General features: G+C 38.0%; 1 protein-coding gene across 1 annotated transcript in view; it reads right to left on the reverse strand.

The window, feature by feature from the left end:
* The window catches only part of MYOM2 (myomesin 2), a 78,641-nt gene that overhangs the window by 53,717 nt on the left and 924 nt on the right, over positions 1-24,000 (reverse strand). Inside the window, exons 2-10 of the mRNA XM_084262146.1 lie at positions 19,837-19,916; positions 17,062-17,195; positions 15,894-16,013; positions 14,174-14,312; positions 13,839-13,996; positions 12,932-13,024; positions 4,097-4,185; positions 3,970-4,020; positions 3,532-3,696 (exon numbers count right to left, since the gene is read on the reverse strand). Of these exons, the coding sequence (XP_084118272.1) occupies positions 3,532-3,696; positions 3,970-4,020; positions 4,097-4,185; positions 12,932-13,024; positions 13,839-13,996; positions 14,174-14,312; positions 15,894-16,013; positions 17,062-17,168 (922 nt within the window). The 5' untranslated portion in view covers positions 17,169-17,195; positions 19,837-19,916. The remainder of the gene's footprint in view (positions 1-3,531; positions 3,697-3,969; positions 4,021-4,096; positions 4,186-12,931; positions 13,025-13,838; positions 13,997-14,173; positions 14,313-15,893; positions 16,014-17,061; positions 17,196-19,836; positions 19,917-24,000) is intronic.

Consider the following 24,000-nt stretch of genomic DNA (forward strand, 5'->3'; position numbering starts at 1 on the left):
GGTCTGTACTAGTCAGGGGCACACATGAACCTTTATGCTGGCTTTATTCAGAGTGATGGTGCTTTGATGCTATGAAAACTCCACAGAGAGTAAATTGCATCTCTCTGAACTTATTTCACCAGTGGATTTTGGAGAATATGAGGTCTCAGACTACCCTATGCAGTGACAACAACAGAATTCCATCACTAAAATTTTTAATACACTGACAGAGAAAAATATTATTCACATTTCAAAACAATGACATGAAAACCTGCCATACCTTGTAACGAATGCAAGGTGGAACTGTGTTTCATTTTTAATAAGTTCTGCTACCTGATCAGGTCAAATGTCAAATTACTCAGTTTCTTCCTCCAAGTTTAAAGACCAGATTTCAGTTTAATCTGAAGACTTCTATAAATATACACTAAATTTAAATCTTCAAGGCATGCCTGTTGAGCACTGAATAAAATTAAATTTGAATCTCTCACAGGTGAGAGGTGGTGACCCATGATTAATGCAAATTTATCTGATTGCCTAGTGAAACCAGAGCAAAAGAATAAGCAGGGTATTTTATGCTAGCCAAGGGACTTTCTCATATCACCCTTTTTAAAAATTGATTGGATTATTTTTGATTTTTAAGTCCCTAAGACCTACTGCATACTAATTTATTGTAATCAATGCAGCAGAACTGTATATAAACGATCTGAATGTCTATAAAGGCTTATTCTATTGCTTAAATACACTTTGGAGCAGACAACTTCAAAGGAATCAGCTTTCCCAATTGTCAGATGAATTGCATAAGAAGGTGTAAAAAAATTACACACATTCAGGTAACATAGCATCTGGAAGTCACCTGCTACTAAAACTTACAGCATTAATCTACATAATCACCTAAGCATGCAGCTGTTTTCTGAGAAACATACAAAGTAAATTCAGTCACATTTATTCCCTGAGATCCTTATCATGAGATCCTTACCTAAAAAATCTGCATGTACCCTTTCTGTCCTGCACCTAACAATGGAACTGAGACTTTGTGTAGAGAAACGTGAAGTACTTTAAGTGAAATCATAAAATGTTTTACCTAGACACATTAACTAATGCATGAATTCTGGGGGAAATCCTGGACAAAAAATGAACTTAAGTGACTAGCACCTCTGAAAAGAAGGTTACTTATTTAGACTCCAAGCTTGAGTAGAATAGTAGACACTCTACTTTGATTATATAGAAACTGTAGACAAGCCTATATCACATAGGAAAGCCAGTATCATCCATGGTGAATGGACCTTTTCTGTGTACCTGATACCAGAAAGTGTGGAGGCAGTCATGTTTGGTAAGAGCAGAAAAACTTCATGTAAGACTCATCAGATCCCCTGAGAGAGCAGGAGCTCTCTTTTTAAAGGGGTGGATGACTTTCTAGACACGTCAAGAAAAAGAGTAAATTTTGAAGGCCACAAGTATATTCAGAAGTTCTAATGAAGCAGGTATTTGTGCACCTGCCAGCACAATAACATACAATTACAGGATCTCACTACTGCACTCCAATTCCCAGTCTATTGTGCCCTGCCACTTCTCCCAGAACAAATCTGCAGAAGTCTAACCCTCAGAGACAGTGTGACTCAAGTTTTATAGGCAGTTTTCAGTACATGACATATTTTTCCTAAAACATTACTCTGCTGGAAATTCATATAAAGCGTGGGGAATTACTATATACTGAAGTTCCTTTTCATCAAGTATTTTAGTTGTGAAATTTCAGCTAAATTCTGTACTCCAGGCCTTTTCCTTCTGTATTCAATTATTTTATTCTCAATTACAGAATAAATGGCTGCAGAATGTTGGTACATACAGCTTTACAATATTTATATTTATACTATATTAGAGCTCAATAAAAGAAAGCCCCTGTAACCAACTGAACTCGTATCCAGACTATCTATACATTCCTAAAGTATTATTTTGATATAGTTCTTTCAGTATCCTGAATTGTCCTAAGTGGGCTATGAATTAAAGACATCATATTTATGTTTGGCAAATCCCAAACCACTTTAGAAGATTTGATTCAGTTGACTTATATGCCCCTAGGAGTCCAGTAGACATCCTCAATAAGGTTCACTCACCTGAAGCTTATTAATGCTTGATAAACCCATATTTCTCAGGTGTATAATTATTAAATGATACGTATCCATCTCAGGGCTTTAGTTATTTTTTGATTTAAAAAAACTGAAAAACCTTAGGAAAAATAGTTTGTCTTAATGCAAGAGTAGAACTATTACTTCTTGGAAAAAAATAGAAAATCTAAAGCACATGGTGTTAAAATATTAACCTACTCATTGTTTACATTTATGCATTGCCTCCAGCTCTTTAGAGACTTGGCACAGGAAACTAGCACATAGCAAGGGTTTATAGTGCATGAATTCCTGCTGTGGTTGGGAAGACATTCTGTCAGTCAATGCACCTGTACACCTCTTGGGAATATTGTGATCCATATATGTGCAATGAAGGACAAATCTAACTTGGTTTTATCACCTTTTTTCTCATAAACAGATTAATGGGATAAGGGCTTATCTGACTCATTAGCCAAAACTTACTGGCTTCAAAAAGTTTTCAAATAAGGCTTTTACAGGGAAGGTAGACAAAGAGCATAATATTGTTACATATCGATAGGGAATTATTGTGGCATCATGAAGGGTTAAACTGAAAGGGCTGTAAGCTTTTGTTCACCTATACACAGCACAAGAACAATTCACTTTGGATGAAAAATATGGGGTAGTCCTTGAAAATTAATAGTTGCAAACTCAAAATATCAGAGGTTGGGCACCTTAAGAAACTGGGCCCGTGAGGAGACAAAGTAAAGGTTGTGTGATTGTTTACAGCGATTGCAAACCCCTTGAGTGGGAACAGAATTTGTGTTCAAGAATGAGCCTTATATTTTAGGTTATTCACCAAACAGAAAAGCTATTTTTCTTTTAGTAACATCTAATAGACCCATCACAATGAAGTATCCACACTGATAGACAAATAGGAATGAAATAGTAGACCTTTCACTGAAGGATCAGAAGTTAATCTCTCTAAACCTGTGTCGTACGTAAAATAAGTCATAACATACAGCAATAAAAAAGTCCTTTTTCTGATTTTCCTAATCTTGAATTTTCTTGACTGAATTAATAATATTACTGTCACTTCTTACTTTATGCACCACAATTTTTCAGTTATGGAAATTACTACCAGCTCGTCTGGGACCAGTCCAAACATCAGTCTTGGGAATCCACCATTTTCAAATGTGGTCCTTTTGGGGAAAGGTCTCATGATTCAAAAGTAACCAACTTTCTTTAAATCCTCAGGCAGAATATTTACATTAGAATCCTACAGAGAGCTTGTAGTTGGTGAAAAGTGGTGAGCCAAAAGAGAGATAGTGCAGGTCTATAAATTCTAACTAGAGATATTTATTTGCTCTATTCCAAATTTAACTATGAAAATCTTACGTTCTAAACCTGATCTGTGTCCTCAATGTTTCCTATAGAATTTTCCAGGTACCTTCTATTCAATATGCTAACTTACCATCTCTATACCACTCAGCACGAGGTCGTAGTCTTTTCAATTCAGGGGTGATCAACATAGAACACTTCAGAGTCAGTGTTTCACCTTCGGTTGCAAACGTGACTCCAAACTTCTCCAGAAACTGGACATCAATGTGAGTGAAGCAAACATCATATGACAGCGGCACTATGCAAGACAAAACAAAAACATTCTTGAGTGTAAGTGAATTGTACTTGGCACAAACAGATTACTGTCCAAACTGAACAGAAGATGGAGCTCTTTATTATAATGTATGCTAATCTATGAAAACAAAAGCATCTGGACAACTCATATTGTAACTGAATGCTTAGAAATCAAATCCAGAAGAAACTAGCTGAATCCAATTTTCTCATCTTTAAAACATTATTCTGATAAAAGCACAGAAACAGTCCAAGTAAAAAAGGGGCAAAAATTGCTTACAGTGGAATGGCATTATCCCAGTTGGGTGAGGCTCTTCATCCTCTCTGAACCCTATAAATAGACAATAAACATTCAATGACACAAGCATGATCTTTTTTTCTTGTTTTAATGATGAAGTAAGACTTACTTCGCACAATCACAGCACAATTAGTTGATGCCTGCCCATGGACATTTGTTGCAACTGCTGAATAGGTAGCAGAATCATCAAAATCCGCTCTGAAAAGGGGAAGGAGGTAAGCAGGTGAGACTTTATACAAATACAAATTCTCTTAATGATTGATATTACAAGCCAAGATGTATTAACCCCAGAGATGGTATATGAAGCTCTTTGCTATTGTCACACAGTGCAAGATGTTGATGAAAGACAATCAGAAAGCTGGTACTGTGTTTTACTGCAGTTTTATCACAGCTTAGTGTGCAGGCTGTATTAAATCGAGCACACTGGAAGTGACCTTTAGAGAATGATCAAAAAGAGGTAGCTGGAGGATGCCAGTCTGGCTATTCCCTTTCTGTATGTAACCTTCTTCCTTAATCCGTCTTGCCCTTCTGCCACATATTTTAAGAAAGAGATGTGGAACAAAAATACATGTGATGCTTGCAGAAATTTCTCCTTCTATGGCTATTCCCTGCAGGTAGATACTGATATTTTTTGCACGTCTCCTATCTCCTAGGGAGTCCAGAGGAAATTATACAAAACCAAGGGAAACTGACCAAAGTTGTTTATGGGCATAAATGTTTTGGCTTGATATATTTTTTAGTGAGAAAAGATATTTATTCTGCAAGGACAATACAATAAAGCAAAAAATAGTTACTTCATGTAAAACAAGACCCAGTGATGGATTGTATCACTTACTACATCCTTCCTTACAGAGGAAGCTACAGTAGCAGATATACAGGCAGATGTTAAAATATAGTCACAATGTCACAGTTCTTTCCTTATTTAAAATGGGGTGAGTCGGGAGAAGAACTATAGGAATAAAACTGAAGGAAAGTAAACTTGGTTGAAATAGATATATTCTTAGTGCAGTTACACAAACTTGCAATTGAAATGAACTTCTTTGATATGTTTCTGGTAAATATAAGTGATGGCTTACTAGAAAAAGTTAAAAGTATTTTGGACTAGTGTTTGGTAAAATGCAAATTTGGGTAGAATGAGATTTCCTCAATTTTGCTGAAAGAACTTAGTCTGGATGAAAAAACTATTTTGAAAAAGGCAGAATATTTAATTTTTGTATTTCCAAATGAAAATTTTCATTTTAAAATATTTCAGAATTTACTTCTTTCTTCTCAGAAGCATACTATTTTACTATTAAATAAAACATTTTGGTTTTGAATTAACAAGACTTTTGATTTGGTCCAATTAATTTTTTTTTTTAATTTTACCATTTGTCAAGTATTCTACAATATGCCTGTCAAACTACATTTATTACTTTTTTTTATTTATTTATTGGAATGTCTATTAGCCATTGGCTAAACAGAATGCCGTCTGAAACACAATTAGCACCTGCTTCTGTGGTTCATTTAATAGTACAGTTAATGGAGACCACTCTGAAATTTCCAGCAATGAGATACAATGTTCTGCATGCATGCACTTAGTTTCCTCTCAGAACAAATTTGTATCTTCTTGGCAACTGCCAGATGAAAAGGATGAAATTCTGGTTGCACTTGTCTTCTAAGAGGGTCACGTATCCCAGGTGTGAGAGAAGAAAGAATATGTAAAAGTGTTTGATGTAAATTGCATACTGGGATGCCAATTTTAGGGTATGTAGCACCTGTGACAGGCACATCTGACACCTATTTTTCAGCGCTTGCGTATATTCTGGACAGTGTCATATCACAGAAATGATACTATCTGTACCATGGTGTCTAAAACACAACTTGATGAAAGCTCTATTAAATTGAGATTTATCTCTCTAAACATACAGGACTAACAGCTCCTCCTGGAGGCTAATGTTCAGCCACACATTTCACAAAACAAAAGTACAAAGTTTATCATACAAGTAATTATTGCAGACAGGGAGGCGAGTCCTAAGATTAGACTATTTAACAAAAAAACCTGCAGTTTGGTATGAAGTCCTTGAGCACACTACTACGGTCTGGACAAGCAAAGTCTGAAAAACAATTTGAAATACCATGCTCAATCTTATTCAACTTTTTTCTGGAAGGATTTTAGAAAAAAATGCCTGTTCACAGATGTATATGAAGCTTATATATTCTAGACTTGCAGGACCTGGAGACATTTCTTCACACTAACTTCTTAAAAACAAGAATGATTTTTTTTTCTTTTTACTAACCTAGTTTCACACTATTTAACATTTGAGTCATAAAATGCCAAAAGCAAGGCAAAACCAGTAAAATGCAGACTTCCTAAGCCATGTTACAAAACCTCTATACTAAAATGTATATAATTCATACATGTCTCACAGCTCAGTAAAGTGTCTTGCTATAACAAAATAAGCTAGCAACAAATGATGAATCTCAAAAAGTCTTACAAGAAGGGGCATTACAGAACTGACTGTACTGGAACTGTAAGGTGTTCTGTCATTCTGTACTACTTTAAAGAGCTTTAAAGAGATGCATAGAGTATACAGTAAATAGTACACAGAATGTATTATGTTCAATAACCTATATTAGGTAATTAGTGGATCAAGCACTGTTAGGTAAAGTCCCCAGAAGCTGAATCTCAATCACCCCAGTGCTGATGCATTAGAATAGCCTTTGGCATGCCTCGGTGTGTGCCAGCTTTCCAAGAGCATTCCCGAGCACAGATCAGGAGATAGCAGGGGTATATTGCCAGAAAATAACCTCGATGTAGCTGCCCTGTCCCGAAGGACAACAGAATCAGTCCATTCCATGCCACTGTGCAGAGTGTGATTAATTTACTAGTGCAAGCAAATTTTAGAAGTGTGATTCCTAGGCACTAGTGACACATATATGCCAGACCCACCAGGAGGATGGCATGCACTTATATCTGACATGGCAACTGCTGAGAGAGTCATGCTGCAATTGCTGATGACACGCTGATCCATTCCATCCCAGTGCTGGACACAATTTAGGCATCTTACATCACCCTTATCATAACCGAGCAATGAACACTACCCCACCATTCCTGTATTAGGCCATTCCCTCACATTTAAAAAAAAAAAAAAAAGGAAAAAAGCATTACTTCAGGCTGTTTTGTTTATGTCACATCCAATTTAACTACTTTCTAACATTTTGTTGTTCTTACAGTGTTGACACTCTGTAATAAAATAACTATATCTTAACTGAGGTTAACTCCAATTAACTATCACTTCAAAATAGCTATCATCTGCTCTCAGTTTTGGCTTCATTTGGCATCAAATCAACAAATAAAAGAGTCAGTAGGAATTCATTTCTGCAATTATTACAGAGGATTCAGGATCTAAAGAGTGATTTAGCATTAACTACAAGGTAGGGTAAAAATAATCCAGAAGTGATAAAAACATATTCTGAAAGAAAAGCAAGGCCCCAGTTTGTGCTTGACCACTCAAAGCCTCAGAAATTTAGAGCAAGAACTCTCTCCCTAGATTGAAGAAGCAGAATGCTTCCCTCAAATGAAGAAGCTGAATAGCAGATACTGGTTTAACTTTCCAAATGGATATATCTCTGTGGTGATCTCAACCACAGCCTTGTTCTCTCTTAAGGAACAGAAAAACATATCGCTTGCCTCTTTGTGAGGGTCTCCAAGATTGGCAAAACAGAATATGGTCCTAAAAGTCTCTAGGCAAGGGTTTCACAAAAGGATTGTTTGATTTGCCCCAAAAGCTCAATGTCTGAAAGCAATTATTTGACAGGAGTTGATGGACTGAGAATTTATTTTCTCAGGGAGAACAAAAGAAAGAAGCTACTGACCAAATGACTGACTGTGATCTTCCACAACCCTTTGGTTTTATGAAGAGAAACAAGGTATTTACAGTTCTTACGAATATACAGATCAGAATATGGGGTTTGGACATTTTCTGCTGTATAAGAAGTCCTAAGAATTCTATCCATTTTCTGAAAGTCACTGCTTGGAAAGCATTTTATAGTTCCTTGTTATGATCTCTAACCTGACACTTCATGAGGTAAATCAAAGGAGCTTAGATAGCCTACTACTCAGAGGACTGCCTTCAAATTTGGTATTGGAAGTGTACAAGGGTTAGTGGGTAAGAGTTACAGAGCACATATTTTGAATACACGAGTTGATGAACACTGGGCAGAAGGGCAAGTCACATAAAATCCTGACTCTCCTTCTGTGCGAGGAAATACTCAGACTGAGGATTATCCTGGAAAATATCTATTTCCCTGTATGCTAAAATCCCTAGATTTCCTAAATTGCACTGTGAAGAGCATTGAGTCAAGGCCAGTTAGAAACGATATTTGAAGTACCCGGGAGGCAAGGTGTGGTCTCTCCAACAGTTAGTCTTGCATCGTGATGGAGAGTGTGTTTTCCAACCTTTACAAAGGTCAGATAAAATATGCATAGAGTACATTTAGATAGCATGAAGTGTGAGTGCAGAGCTGTATCTGTCCCAAGGTACTAATACTTTTTGTGAAAATTAAATTGCCCTGAATCCACATGAGGTTCTGAAGTGCTAATGTTTGTGCAGGGAATATTCCCCAGGCAGATATATCTGTTTAAAATGCATATATTCATCCATCTGCCTAGTGTGAATTTAAACACAGGAGTTAAGAGTGAAATAACATTTTTGCCTGAATTGGAACACAATTCAGTGCATGTCAAGAACAGGAAGCAGAATGTAGTAAATTACACAGACTTAAAATTGCCTCCTTTGAATTCAAATGACAAAACTTTCAGTGTTACGGCTATATGACATCAAAAAGTGGAAATACTCTCCAGGATTACCATCTCAGGCACTGATTCTCCAGTCAGACTGAGTCTCACCGATTCTTTTTGTTTGGCTGGGGTTTGTTTTTACTGAAGAGGGGACCTTTGTTACGAGGTGGCCGCTTCCCCAATCTCCCAACTATTGCAACTTGTAGGGGACAGTGACTGACAGACGGGTCAGATCACAGGCCATTTCTTTTGGGGGCTGTTTTTGCCTGCATTTCAGCAGGGAAAGCAGAGAAGTACACCGTGCCTGCAGCCTGCCCCCTCACCAGAACTGAATACCCTCGAAGCCCTGGGAGCTGCAGCTCATCACCTGATCAACCCTAGGCAGCCCAAAGGCTCTGCGTCAGAGAGCTGCCTTTGCCGCAGTGCCTTCGCTCTGCCTCGCTTCCCCCTGCAGCAGAAGGGCAGGCCTCACTCACGCTCTCTCCATATTAAACCTTCTGGAGCCTTTTGTGCCTAATCAAACTAAAATAGCACTGTGCTGACTGCACAGTGTCACTTCTGTTAAATGAGAATAGTTAAAGAGAAGGTTCATTCAATTTTTAAGGGGTTTTGGGTGTCGTATTTTTTAAAGCGATGCTGTTGGTGCTGAGGAGCAGAGCGCCTGATCAGAGGGCCAGCTCTCCTTCCTGGCAGCAGGTATTACACTGCACTCTACTGGCTCTGACACACATTTTTGCTGATGCAGCCACAGACCTTTCCTGCTGCAATTCCAAGCACTTCTTAAGCGATGACTTACGGAAACAGGAAAGGGAGAGGGCCCTAATGAAAGACAGAATGCTGCCAAATTTTGAGGCTTGCATGTGTGAGACTGTGCAGTCATACTGACAGAGCTCTGGAAAATCTAATGTCCTTCCCTGCTCCTTCTACTGTCCAGTCCCCGTGAGCATTCCTGTCTGCTCACTGAGGAGTGGGGTCGGGAACACAGTGAGGAGCACACTGCTGTTCCCTCTGTGCCCCAGTCAATATACTCAGAAAACTAATATAGCCATTCATGGTTACATAAAGCCAAGTGATTCATTTAAGGATCCACTTCCCTTTAGTATCAGTGAGGGAGCTAGGCTAGGCATCGTATTAATCAAACAAAACCCCACAACCCTATTGCTAAGCAAGTAGCAGCAGCTAAGAAATTCAAAATATTGTGATTTCCAACCATTAAGATATAAACTAAGGCAGAAAATGTTTTGGAGCCATGCTATAAAGCAACCGGGCATCCTCATCTTGCCTTTTATGCAGAAATCTTTTCTTCTATTATTCTCCTATCCATAGTTACATTAGGTGGGATAAAGAAATACATGTTAAACAAACCCTCACAATTTCAGACATGTATCAGTCACTTCAACTACAGGTAGCTTTCCCTCAGTGGATTCCTCACTCTCCTCTGAATCACATATCAAAAGCGAGATGAAAGACAAGATGAATCACTACCAATACCTCTTCCCCTATAGTTACCAGATGTGCAAAAAATATAACAAAATAATTAACCCCGTTTCTTTATTGCTCAAGAAAGATCTTCATCTCAAGCTCACAGTTGAAAAGCCTAAAAGGAGGAAGAAAGTGTCACTGTATGATAATGATAGTGCTGAACACATACAGAAAATGTGGTAAATTGATCATGGAGCATCATAAAAATGTGAGAGAGAGAAATAAAAATGATCTGGTTACTGTATAGGCTTCTGGGCCCTGGAAGACAGCAAACGGTGGGGGGATGAAATTATGCCCAGTTACTACTTTAAGATGACAAGGTGACGTTCTGATTTTGGTGCCTCAAGAATTTTTCCACTGGGGTCAAGAAATACTCACAGGAATAAATATCACATTTGCATCAGAAGGAAAAGTTCGCTCCCTGAGCTTCACTGAAGCGCTGGAAAGGTAGCCAAGAAATTCCAAGGCCGTTCAGAGTGGCTATGGATCAGATGACATGTAGCTCAGCACTTTGGTATGAACAGCTGAGAAGAGCACAGGAGTGGGTAGGTAGAAAATCCCAACAGTTCTACTTCCCGGAAAAAAAATAATACTCCAAATATATGTGTATAGAGATATGCATGGAAGGTCCAGACTTAATTGAAACACATTTGTATAAAAACATTAATAATATATATATATTTTAATCACTACCTATACATCCTTTTTTTTCAATACAAGAAATTCATTAGTAATGCATCATCAAAATGTTCTTCCATTTCCTACATTTTCTTATTCTGTCTTTTGACGGTCAAGCTTTGAAATAAAACAGATTAGTAATAAATAAATAAATGTAAGGTTTAAAAAAATACTTTTATAAACTACAGTTTATTAAATAAATGGGGTCATTAGTAAATTCATGGCAAATAAATCATAGCTCTGGGTCTCTAATCCCCCAGTGGCACAAAGACCACACTGCCAGATAGAATGAAAGAGAAAAGGAGCAACAGTCTCAGAAGATGGCAGCTTGGTTGAACATCAGGGAGTGAGCATGAATATATACAGGTCAAGGACTAGTACACAGTGGGTGATGATGTGTGGGTGTGGAACATGAGTGGATGCCAATAAGTGACCGTGGTATGTCTCAATAAGTATGTTTGGGGCTGAACACTCCCAGACTGAATGTGAATGGTGTCTACATGGCCGATAATCAGCACAGGAAAGACAAAAAAAAGCACCAAGGGTATGTAAGCCATTTGTACCCTTCAGCCTGATGGTTACAGATGCTCAGAAAGCAGTATCAACACTGGTTCTCATTTCTCACCCAGTAGCTGCTCATGGACACCAACCAAGGGAAATAAACACAGTCACAGTCACTCACCAGCAAGGAAGTCACCATTTTCAACTGACTGTCACGCCCACACATCCAAAGGAGAGCATTTTCCATTTTCCCTGCTGCAAGGGAAAGGACTGCAGAAAGACAACCTATTTTTATCTTTTAACCTCCTGCTCTCATCTCCAAAAGTAACATTGGTGGGAAGAATCAGTTGTGTTGAGACATCTCACAGATACAGAGAGCAGTCAGCAAGTTATCCACTGCCTGAGGGTAGAAGATTAGAAGTACTCATAATTACTGTTACTCCCTGAGAATCATCCCTTAAGAAACAACATATTGACTCTTTCTGCCAGCATCTGCACGGGCATATGTTTCTCTCACCCCAGGCTGTGAAAAGGTAGATAGTTGGGGCTGGCTTTGCCACAGGATGGCAAAGGCAAGTAGTCCTTCCCAAAAGCAGTAGGAACAATGCACTTATTTTCTGTACTAATGGCACAAGGCTGTGATCCAGGCTGCTTCCACTCCTGATGGATGGAAACAGGGTAGAAGATAAAATGTTTGGCTAGCCAAGTGTTAGCCACGAATATTCCAGCTGTTTGAGCACAGCTGATGCTTATATTCTGGAGAAATTAAAAGGGTTTTTTTGTGTCTGCTCTAGAATTTTGAATACCACTGCCATGACCTTATTTTTCTTTGGGGGTATTTTTGCTGGTCTTTTTTTAAAAAAAAAAGCTTCCATCAAGTCACATGCAACATTTAAAATGTTTAGAATAGCATGGGGTTAGTTTTGGTAAGCTGTTTTACCCAGGCATTTTCTATACCACAAGGTTAACATGATTTTGCAAAGCAACATTAATTAAATTAAAAACTTTAAAAAACAGTTTATTCATCCTTGCTTCTTGAAAACAACAAAAAAAATGAAATCAAAAAGTAAATAAAATGTAACATTTAATAAAAAAATTAGTGATGATGTGGTATTCTTGCCCTGACAGATGAATTTTCACTTACCTTAAAGAGCTTCATTCTAGCAAGAATGTGAAATACACAATTTCCACTTTGAATGCTGAGAAGATATATATTCTAATAAAAAAGGAACTACCATTCTTTCAGCTACTTACCTCTTCTTTTCTATCTTCCTGTAGACAGCTGGAGTTAAATAATAGAAATATCCAATTTTTCATTTCATTTTTGTGATCTAATATTCAGATACTTAGTGAACCCTCTCTGGCCTAAATGTGAGTACCAACAGAGAAGTGTGCTGAATACAACAACCTTCTTGCATCCTTTCTGTGACTTTTTAATTATATTTTATATAAAATACTTTGTGTAGAGTGTAAAAAGAAGTTGAATTCTCCAGAACAATATACCTGTTTATATGCAACACATGTACTCCGTATTTGCTTTCAATTCTGTACTTTAGTGGATCACTTGCAGGAGTAATCAATTCCTCATTTTTGTACCTATCAAGAACAAAAAAATGAACTTATTAATAGCAGCTACTATTCACTGCATTCATTTAGTAGATTTTTACATCCAGACATCATTTACTATGACTGGAGCTCTCTTTATAAATCTTCTCTACTTGCAGAAAGAAAGCAGAAAGAAAAGATGGGCACCCAAACTGGAAGAGCAGGCAGTGAAGTATAGAGAAGACCGCATGTGACTTGAACTTTCCAGGCCAGTAGCTCTGACACAAGATGGTAAGCTAACTTTGTCTTGGATCACAGTAAAGTCCTGCAGCTCAAGCAAGGGAAGCAGCAACAGAATTGTGCCCTAGGTTAGATCTTCACAGTCCAGGCTGTGGCTCCCACACATGCAGGAAAGCACTCGTCTGGAGAGGAGGACAGCTTCAGGGATGTTACATTATGTCCACCTCAACGGAGGATAACACAAACTGAGCGTGGATACAGCCCATGACAACAGTGGTATTTTACAAATTTACCCAGGCTTAGCAAGTAGCCTGGGAGCTCTCAGTATTTTGCTGTCTGCTACTGCATCATCAGGGAACAAAATGGCCAGAAAGGCTGGAATGCCTTGCACAGTCTGCCTTCTGAAATACTCATGTTCTCTCCTCACACTACACAGGGCCACTTAGCAAGCTGTGCTCCCACTCCTTCCACTGCAGTATCAACTGCTACAATCCAGCACATCTATGAGGATTATAAAGGGGGTTTAACATAGCCATTATGTATGTGACACCAGTTATGCCATAACTTCCAAATGAAAAAAAGCTTAACAACATTTTTAGCAGGGTAGAAAAGGCCAGTCTCTTACCATTGTACAACAGGGGTGGGAAATCCTTGTACAGTGAAGCAAAGGCTCACAGACATCTTTTCCCAGACAGTGTGAGATCTCAGGCGCACTAGAATTTCAGGAGCTCGACTTATTCTTTCCTCAATAGCATGTCTTTCCAAAGCCATATTTTCTTCTACCTATTAAACACAGGAAAAGGAGAATCTAACACCAGACTCAACCAGGATAGAAGATCTAACTTTAAATCCTCAAAATTAAAAGAATTTAAATCACTATTGGCATTTGAAACACAGGCCAAAATTTCAGTATATCTTATAATTCTGCTTGGATAGGAACAAAAAGGTTCAACACTGTACCATCCTTTGTATAGCAAGTCTATCCAGATGTTCTCTAGCACGGTGCCTGGCTGTGTGAATCTCTTTTTCCAAAGCAGACAACTCACTGGCAAACCGGATCCTTTTCTCTTCACTTGCATGAGACTTTTGTTCATGAGTCCTGTAGGACAATAAAAAATATCAGGAAAGAACAACTAGTATGAAGCTTTAAGATTGTCAGTCATACACATTAGGCAACTGAGCGATCTGAAACCACATCAGCAAGTTGTAAACTCTAGTCTGCCTGCCTGTCCCAATAAGCATGTCACACGTATATGAATTTTCCTTCATTTTATTTTCCCCGGTGCCATTGCTTCAGGTCCTGAAAGCTGGCATGCTCATGTTGACGTGGTACCCCACAGTCTTAGGCTCCTGATAATCAAGATCAAGAACCTGCCTGGCTTCGGCCTGGCCCCTAATTTTCCTTCCCAGGGACACAAGAAGACAGAGGACTGAATACATGCTCTGTGCCTGTTCACACCCTGCTAAGACTTGGGCCTTACTTATGGTGTGCCCTGGGGAGCTCTACTAACCTCTGGGCTCTATCAACTGACCTCATCTGAGAGATAAAGACCAAGGAGTTCATAAGAATTTGTTGAACTGCTACATGCAAAAAGCCTGTCCTTGGATGGGAGTGAGTGGGAAATATAATAGAAACTACCAAGAAAATACAAACTTTTGACAAATTTGTGGGTTGTTCCCTGAAAATCTGACTTCATAGACTTTTCAGGATTCCCAGAAAAGAAACCCAACTTGTAACTGTTTTTAAGATGAGCTAGCTCAAGCTTCTGCATGCATGCTGATTCAGTAAGCAGCCTACACTACTCTTTGCCTTGCCAACAGGACAGAGGAAGGGAGTTGAATATCAGAAATTTCTAATGTGGTTGTCATTAGAGAATAAGACAAGACTCTTAAAGCATAACCCAACATGTCACAAAGCAAACAAAAAGACTTGAATGAAATTCAGTCTGGTATTTTTAAAATACCTCATTGTACCATTTCAATATACTTTAGGTACCTGCCTTTTTTTGCAATATTATATTGGTAACATATAAGACCATTTTTAAAAATTAAATTAGAGTGCACAAATTAGTTTTGTTTCTAATTCTGTTTCCAGGATATATATTTCAAAGCAATCAAACTATTAGAACCATAAGGACATACATTATTTTTGCAACAGATGTTCTATAAACACGGCCCAATTTGTTCTTTCAATATAAATTCTCTTTGGTGCTCTCACTGTAGAGCATGGTAGGGCAGAAACAGTCAAATTCACTAACAGGAATATTGCTGTAAGCACATTTACTACAGGGCTTCACAGGCTGTTACTGAGATGTGACAATAAGCCCGTTTGATATTAAGGAAAGAATTCAAATATTTAAGTTGATCAAAACAGAAATTTGGGAATAACCTATCAGGTCTGGTCAAAAATAAGTTTTGGATCCCAGGCAGATTCTAATTTATTTTGGTTTTAAAGCTGTTTTCAAGAGTCAGAGTGGGGATTAAGGGAACAACTCTGGTTTGTAATATAAGATTGAAAGTGACACTCAGTCATTTAGTATTCCAGCCAAAATAGATTAGTGAAGAACAGTGACAGTGAAACCTCCAGTCTTGACATCTTTGAAAAGAGACCTGGCAAAAAAGTGATACTGAATAGAACCAGAGCCAGTACAAAGGTCAGATAGGACCAGCAGATCTTTACCTTTTTCTGGATTCTTGTATTGCTTCATGAGCCAAGGTGCGTGCCCTCCTGGCACAGAGTCTACATGTCGTTTTTCCCAAGCCAGGTGATTCATAATAAGCAGCCTGTCTAGAAGCAGCCCTTCAAATATAGAAGATATAGTTATAACCTAGTAATTCTAGTAAAACATGAACTCACAAAAGTCAAAGAAATTACTTCAGATGAGCTGAATACCATGACTGAGCACTGCTCAGTGAGAAACCTACTTTGCATTCCTCACTAACTGCACTAGGTGCTGATCCTCACTTCTCCTTCAAGGGCTTAATACCCATCATCTGTCATTGGGGATCATTATACATTTTATTTCATTCAGTTCTATTAAATTTATACTTATCTCTGTCTCCAATCATTCAAGTGCTACAATAGCACTTCAGTGAACCACAAGGGTAGTGGCCTGTCGAACACCCAAATCACACAGAATCCTTATAACATTGCCTATTCCTACACATTGCTGCCTTTCTATACTTAACATAACCTTCTGCCTGAACTCTTCTCTCTCATAAGGGAAGCTGGGCAAGCTAGACAGCTAGCTAGGCTAGATAGGCATCTTAATTACTGAGGACAGAGGACAATGATTCTTAAGCAACCAAGATTCACAGCTTCAGGCTTTGGCACACAAAGAATGCGTATCTTGCGGCTAAAGCTCTGATATTTCACATGAAAGGGGTTAAAACTTTATTTATTATTTTAAAAGGAGAATGAATGACAGAAAGTATAATTTGGAATGGCCAACTTCAGGAGAATGAATATCCTCATGTCATATTGAAGAATGGGTTAAAACTGTTCCAGTGATTTACAATAAAATTCATGGCAATTTCTCCTAACTCAAAGGTTCAATGGGAACCTAAAAGGAATCATTTCCAACTTGGAGGAAGCAAGTAGGACAGATCCTGAGCCAAATGGTCTGTGTGGGTGAGTTGTAACATAGCTAGAAAGTCTAGTTATGCTGATGGGAGACTACAGAAAAGGAGCATCCCAATGGAATGAGTGGAAAACTACCATTCTGAATGAATCACAGTTTTAAGGGGAGGAGGGGGAAGCTAAATATCCTGATTCTATGACCTGATTAACCCAAATGGAAGCCTAGTAATAGGTTTAGAAAATAGAAATAGAAATACATGACATTTACTTTCTTGCTGCATATTCCTCAAGTACATATCTTGTCTGAATATTGCGATAGGACTGATCAAAGTGCTTGTGTCTCCTCTGATAAAATGGCACCGCTACTGACGACATCCTTCAGTTTGTGGCAGTCGGTAATTCCTGCAGAGTGAAATCACACTTAGCCATATATTTCAGACACTTGGGTTTGATACTTTTGCATAATACAGATATGTGTGCACATGTGCAAATGTTTGAAATTCCATCACTTTATGACAAATAGAGCCATCAGCGACAGACATGAGCACCTCAGGATGTATTTTATCAGTCACACAGTGAGCCATGGAATCACAGACAATAAAGCTAGAAGAGAATTTATCGGATCATTTTCTCCCTCTTTGCAGATGTCATTTAACACCTCCACAGAAATTTCCAGCAATTGAAATTTGACAGCTTTTGGGGGCATTTAGTGTTTCAGCTCTCTGCTTTTCAGACCTTTTACTTTGCCCCTTGTTGCAATTTATGCTCACTGTTTCTTGTCCAATTCACCATGACAATAAAGAAATAGACCATATTCATCCACTTTTGCTGCAGCTCATTGAGGATTAGTTCACATCTCCTTTCACCTTTTGTTTAAACTAAACAAAGCTGGTTCATCCAATCTTTTCTCATGGGCTATTTTTTCTAGATTTCAAATCATTCTGTTTGCCTTCTATGGAGTTTCTCCACAACATGGCATAGTTTGATCAATATTTAGATAGAAGGCTCTCAGGAATGTTCAGGGAGCTGAACAGAAGGGGTATGGATGGAAAGAACGTATCTACCACTGATTACTTAAGCAAATTCCCAACCATGCCAATAAAAGAACCCAAAGGTGCTCACATCCCTTTAAGTTCATTAGAAATATGATGAAAACTTCTTGCAAAAGTGGAGAATGTTACCAGCAACGTCCTGAGTAGGTGCCAGCTTCAGTAACTACAGTCTGTCGAAGAAATCCCATTTACAGTCTTGGCTAGATGTGGCACTCTTTACTCCTGGGCCACTTGGCCAAATGGCAGTGAGAAATTCCAGGGATAAGTGAACAGCCAAGACAATCCCCAAGAGATGGCCACGCTTCAGTGACAAAGGAAGCAATTTCCCAATACGAAGTCAATAAAACAGTTTGGGACAAATCCTGTCAAGTTTTTAGTCAGGCAAATTCCTGCAGCAAAATATAATTTCTTCCAGGAAGGTAAGGGGAGTGCCCCATTGTATATTATCATGTGGGGTACAGCCTGTCAAATGCACTTCAGAAGCTGGGGCACTGACAGACACATGGCCTGGGACCCATCTTGGGGCTACCCATGGGAAGTGAAAAGCACTATGTCATCCAAGGGCCATGTTAAGAGGAAGTCAGTGTCCTGGGAGAATCAATGGATCTGACTGGGCTTACCCAGCCTCCTCCAGAGCTCCCCCTAACCTGACTATGGCCCAGGACCCCAATTCAGCCCCCAGGGCTACCAGCCCTGCCCCAGCAATGCTGCAGCAGCACCCCTCTCCAAGTCCCTACGGTCCTGCCCTGCCCAGCCACAGCCCCCACCAAGAACCTGTCTGTGATGGAATAAATCCTCAGACCCATACCAAAAGTCTGCATTTGTCATGAGAAGTCCCATAAGTAGGCAGTATCATGACACCTATAAAGTGAAAGCTCAAAGGGATTTGAACAAAAATATTATAAAATAATTTAGATACAACAAGAGTTCCTCTTACTTAATTCTAAAGGCACCAGTATTGGCCAGCTTTAGGCCATGTTCTGTTTCCTACCAAATACTTGGAGATCTGTGCTTTGGGGACAAAAATGAGCAATACTCATACGGTTAATAACTTTCAGGAAAAGTGGGTTCTGGTAAAATGAGATCTAGTTCAAAAGTCACTACTTTATTGTCAACTTTCAAATTCTTTTTTTTTTCTTTGTTTCATTAATCTTTTTACCATCTGACAAGTACATGCAATCAAAGTACTTTAATAAAATATTGCTGAATATTATTCTGAAAGCAATGATGTTTTCTGTCACATGATGGATTTTTTTATTAATATCTCGTGTTTTGAAAAATTATTTTGCAAAACCCCACTTGATAGTGGGGTTTAATGATATTAAAAATGATATTATCAACACTTCTGCATGAATTTTTAAAGCGTGACTTCCTAAAGTTTTTTTCTAATTGTATTTCTAGCCAAATTGTATATGCAGAAGAAATAATTTTCTACATTTCATTGCAGCTATTTGTTCTTGCAAAATGAGAGTTAAATTTTTTATACATCACATTACATTTTTAGAAAGAAGAATGTAAGATGATTTAATGACAGACTGCAATTCCTAGTTTAGAAAGTCACTTCATTTTATATGGTTCTTTGGAAATTTTGCCTGAACCGTGTAAAATTAAACCCAGACTACTTTAAAAAAAAAAATCTTGTCTTATAAGCTAAGAAATTGAACTTTTAAACATTACAAAATACTTGTACATACCACATTTCTAGCATACAATATTTACCAACAAAAGGAAATGCTAGTTACTAAGTAGCATAATAAATTCAGACTGTGGCTGACTGTTAGTTTCAGGTATTCAAAACCTGAGTCAGATTCCCCCAAGTCATGATATTCTCACATCAGATAGTTTTACTTTTCCAAGAAAAAGGTCTGAGAAGACAGCAAGTATCTTCAATAGCAGATACATCTAATTTTTAAAAAGTCACAAGATCTAAATAGATGAGTTTTTATAATTTATCACCTGATAGCTGCACTTTATGCATAACCTATAGTTACCTTTGCAATCCTTTTCCAAGAGATATGAGAATGACAAGTCACACGTTCAGGAATGAGAGCTTTAGGCAAAATACCAGACACTACAAGACAAAAATAAAATGGGTTTATAACATCACTATGGGATATCAAAGAAATATATTACCACATTTCTAGAGATAAGAAAGTCAGCATTACTCAAGTTCATACAGCTTGGTGCAGCACCTTGCAGAGCTGCTAGCTTAGTTATGTACCTTCGTGCAATGCTGAACTGACATGGACCTATTAACTCATCATGTGATATACTGCCTTAGTTACATGAACACAGTCGCAGAGACCCCATTGGCTTCTCCTAGTTTTGGCATCTGTACATGTCATTATGCGATACCTGCAGACACCAAATAACTGGTTTTCTTCCTGGCATCTAACCGTGTGCTATTGTGTATACGACATTTGACTTCCCCTTAGTCCACAAACTAACTGGACAGTTAACGGTATAATGTTCCCTCTTTTCTATTTTTAATCAGCCCTTTCACTTAAATAAAGGTGCAAAGGGCAAACCCATAGATTAAGCTGACTCAGCTGTTAAGCGCTACTCATGTTTACATGTGGCCCAGTGAAATAATTCTGTGAATTTATCAACATGCAATTTATGCGTTGCTATGTATGTAACCCCCGCTGAGCTCTGACATATAAGGGTTGCAGAGCAATGTCCGTGTATCTGGGTGGATCACAGTATGGGTTATTTTCATTTTGTGATAGGACAAAATGTCTTTGTCATTTATAGTTCAGCTTTTTCAACTAAATATAAAACTTGCATTTAATTAGCATTTCTTCTTCTATTAATCAGTACCCAGGGTTTCTTAAAATTTTGGTTTGGATATTTTTCACATTTACCCAAACACTCTTAGAATAGAAACAAGTGTAGCAAACCACTCACAGCTTCCATGCAAGCAATTAACTGAGCTTGTTAGCAGCCAGATTCATTTTGCCTTCTGTTAACACAGAGGGGAGCTACCTGGCAACAATTCCAAAAGTAATAATCATCATCAGTTAATTACAATGGTGCTTGCAGAGTTTGTATTTAATACTTAATAGTGCTGCAAAGACAAGTATCTGAATAGCAAAATCACAGCACCACTGTAAAACCATCTTTGACAGAGTCTACAGAGCATGTAAGGTATCTTGTCTTCATTGTAAGAGATGTTTCTACTTTCTACCCAGGAATAGTGTGTTAACCAGTTTCCCAGTTTTCTACTGATACACATTTATGAGAGATGTTTGAAATATATACTAATATTCAGTCATCCTACCACTAACAGTTAGATAACATGGTATGCAGATGACACCTTAGCCCCACTGAAGTTATGGATTTATAACTGCCAGTGGCTGAAGAACTAATTATATTGGCACATCAATTGGCAGTAGTCACCCAACAGCAAGATGTTGGCAGTGGTTTGGCAAAGACATTGCAGGGGAAACAAATCAGTCTCAAGTTTTATTCACCAAGTTCTACCAGTACATGGCTGTAAGACTTACAGAGAACTTCCTGAAATACATGGTCCATGTGTCAAAAACAACCCTTGAACTTGTCCCATTCAGATCCTATTAATTTCCCTGGATTTTAAGAAAAAGACCTAGAGCTATGTGACAAAATGGTCCTAAAACATTTAAGGTTTCTTTGATGAAACACATCACAACTGTACTTACTACTCCTACTCTTACTATTTTAATATTACTTTTACTATTTTTCTATTACTTATTTTTAATAACAATAGTAATAGTGCTGTTAATTTCTATGACTGTAAATTATGCAGACATCAACAGGACCTAAACTGCATCATTCTATGTTGTGTATGAATGACTTAGAAGAGTATTAAACCCAAAAAAAAATATTAAGTCAGCCAAAAAGTCCTTAAAGGTTAATGATATAAAACACAAATGAATTAGACTGTTCAAATCTGTTTACACAAATATACATTTTCATATGCTTAGTAGCATGTATACAACAATTTCTATTCAGTCATGAGTAAGAGGCAAAGTTCCTAGGCAGGCCAGAATACGCATAGTTTCATGCCATAGTAATACTGACCTGAATAGAAAGCAATAATCCTGTGACAAGGGGCCACATTCTTGTCAGAGAAGCCAGGGTCTGATATAGACATTGTTAGTTTGATAAGTGAGTTAATTTAAGATTTAAAGGACAGGCAGTAAATTCTAGCATGATCATTGACATCGCCTCAGAGAGCAGGCACATAACCAAATAAATTGATGGACGGGATTGACAAATGCCATGGAAAGGAGAGCATGGTTGTGCTCACCATAGATGGACAACTTGCATTCCTAGACTCAGAAGGGTCCGGTCATAAGCAATGCACTATACAGCATGTACTAGCTCTGCCTGACCTGTCAATGCTGTACCATACAACATGCACTTTCCTTGCTCGTCTCTGTCCTTGTCCACCTGCAGAAGAGCCAAAACCAATTTGTGGGTTCTTGCCTGTCCTCACGTAGCCTGTTCTCATTCTGACTAAAAGATCAGTACATCCTGCTCCTACGTGCACATCCTCACTCTTGATCTTCCTCCATATTTCATCTTTCTTAAATATCTTTGACCATTTGTACTGACTTGAGGCTTTGTCCTGTTTCTCCTATGACGTAGGCATTGTTTCCTTTATCTGCTTGTAGTTCTGCATGTTGTTCTCCATGTTGTTCAGAGTTGAGTGTTTTTAGGAAGCCCTGTTTTGCCAGTTTATGCTTCCATGGTACATAAAAGTCTATGATATTTAGATGATTAAAAGTTTAATTCTGTACCATCTACATACCGCAATTAAAGATTAAAGGAAAAAAAAAAAAACAACTCAAAACACTTTCTAGTCATTACTTGCTTCTAATAACCAGTTTAAATAATTACCATATTTCCTCAGAAAACATGTGGGCCTTTCCAGATAGTTATATCAATCCTGTAAAAGTTCTAGTTGATAATAACATAAGAACATTTCCTGGGGGAAAACTTACTTTGGTGGAAATCTTGTAAAACCAGCATGAATCATGAAGTCACTACAGTCTAAACCAGAATGGGATGTAGCTAGTCTGGTAAGAATTTCCCCATTTTGGTAATAATTTTTTTAAGTGTTAATATGTCTGTCCAGTCTGTGTATTTTGATCTTACACTGAAAATAATGTTCTGTGCATTCTGTTCTGTCATTTTAAGATGCTTCTGGTTTTCCAGCTTTTTCCTTCTGCATAATAAGAATTCAAATTTAACTATTTTATCAACAGAATACAAATGCTTCCAAAATTAAAAAAGCATATAAAATTCCCATTTGCTTAACCCCTATGGAATTCTAGACACTACTCATCAAGCTTTGACATTCCTTTTCTTTTCTCATTACTTTAGCTACATCATAGCTGCTCTTGTGTTTTATTGATCATACCTCCTTTGTACAAGAATAGTATCATTCTAGTTTCACAAATCAGTTTTCAATAGAAATCATGTGGACATCAAGTTCAATCTCATTCAAGTAATCCCAAAAAAAAGTGCATGCATCACTTTTCTCATTAAACCTAAAAATGGAGTTCTCTCATTAATTTCTATTCAATTGAATATCCAGCAATGCAACATTTTCAAGAAGCTGATGACACAGGACATCACAGATGTGTCTGCTCTCTATTAATAACTTCAAGTTTTGAATGAGGAGACTTTACACACTTCGCTACATCAAGTGATTCTGCTTGCAAAGATGTACAGGTAGATTAAGCAGTTTAATGCAATCATTTAGCTATAGCATATGTATGATCAGTTAGAATACTCACCTTGACCTTGTTATAGCCCCTGAACAGTTTGCTTCACTCTCTAGCCATAACAGTGTGGAGACAATTTGAAATATACCGTGGGTGGTCATGGTCATAGCCACAACCCTTGATGGAGTTCACCACTGGCATTGGTCTGAACAAGTGTGTAGGAGGCAGAGCCATGGGTACCCTTCCCTCCAGCAAGGTCATTGTTGTGGGAGTACTAGTTCCTTCATTGTTGCAAGTCTAAACAAATATCATTTGGCTTTTCTATGACTCTCATGATGGAATAGAGTACAAGCCTGCAATCTGACTTATCGTATCCCTGTTATAAGTTGAGCGGTATACAGCCCAGAGAGGGTATTATGCAGATGCTTTCTTATGAATCCATGA

The sequence above is a fragment of the Gallinula chloropus genome (genome assembly GCF_964237585.1).
Source record: "Gallinula chloropus genome assembly, chromosome: 3".
NCBI classification, from domain to species: Eukaryota; Metazoa; Chordata; class Aves; order Gruiformes; family Rallidae; genus Gallinula; species Gallinula chloropus.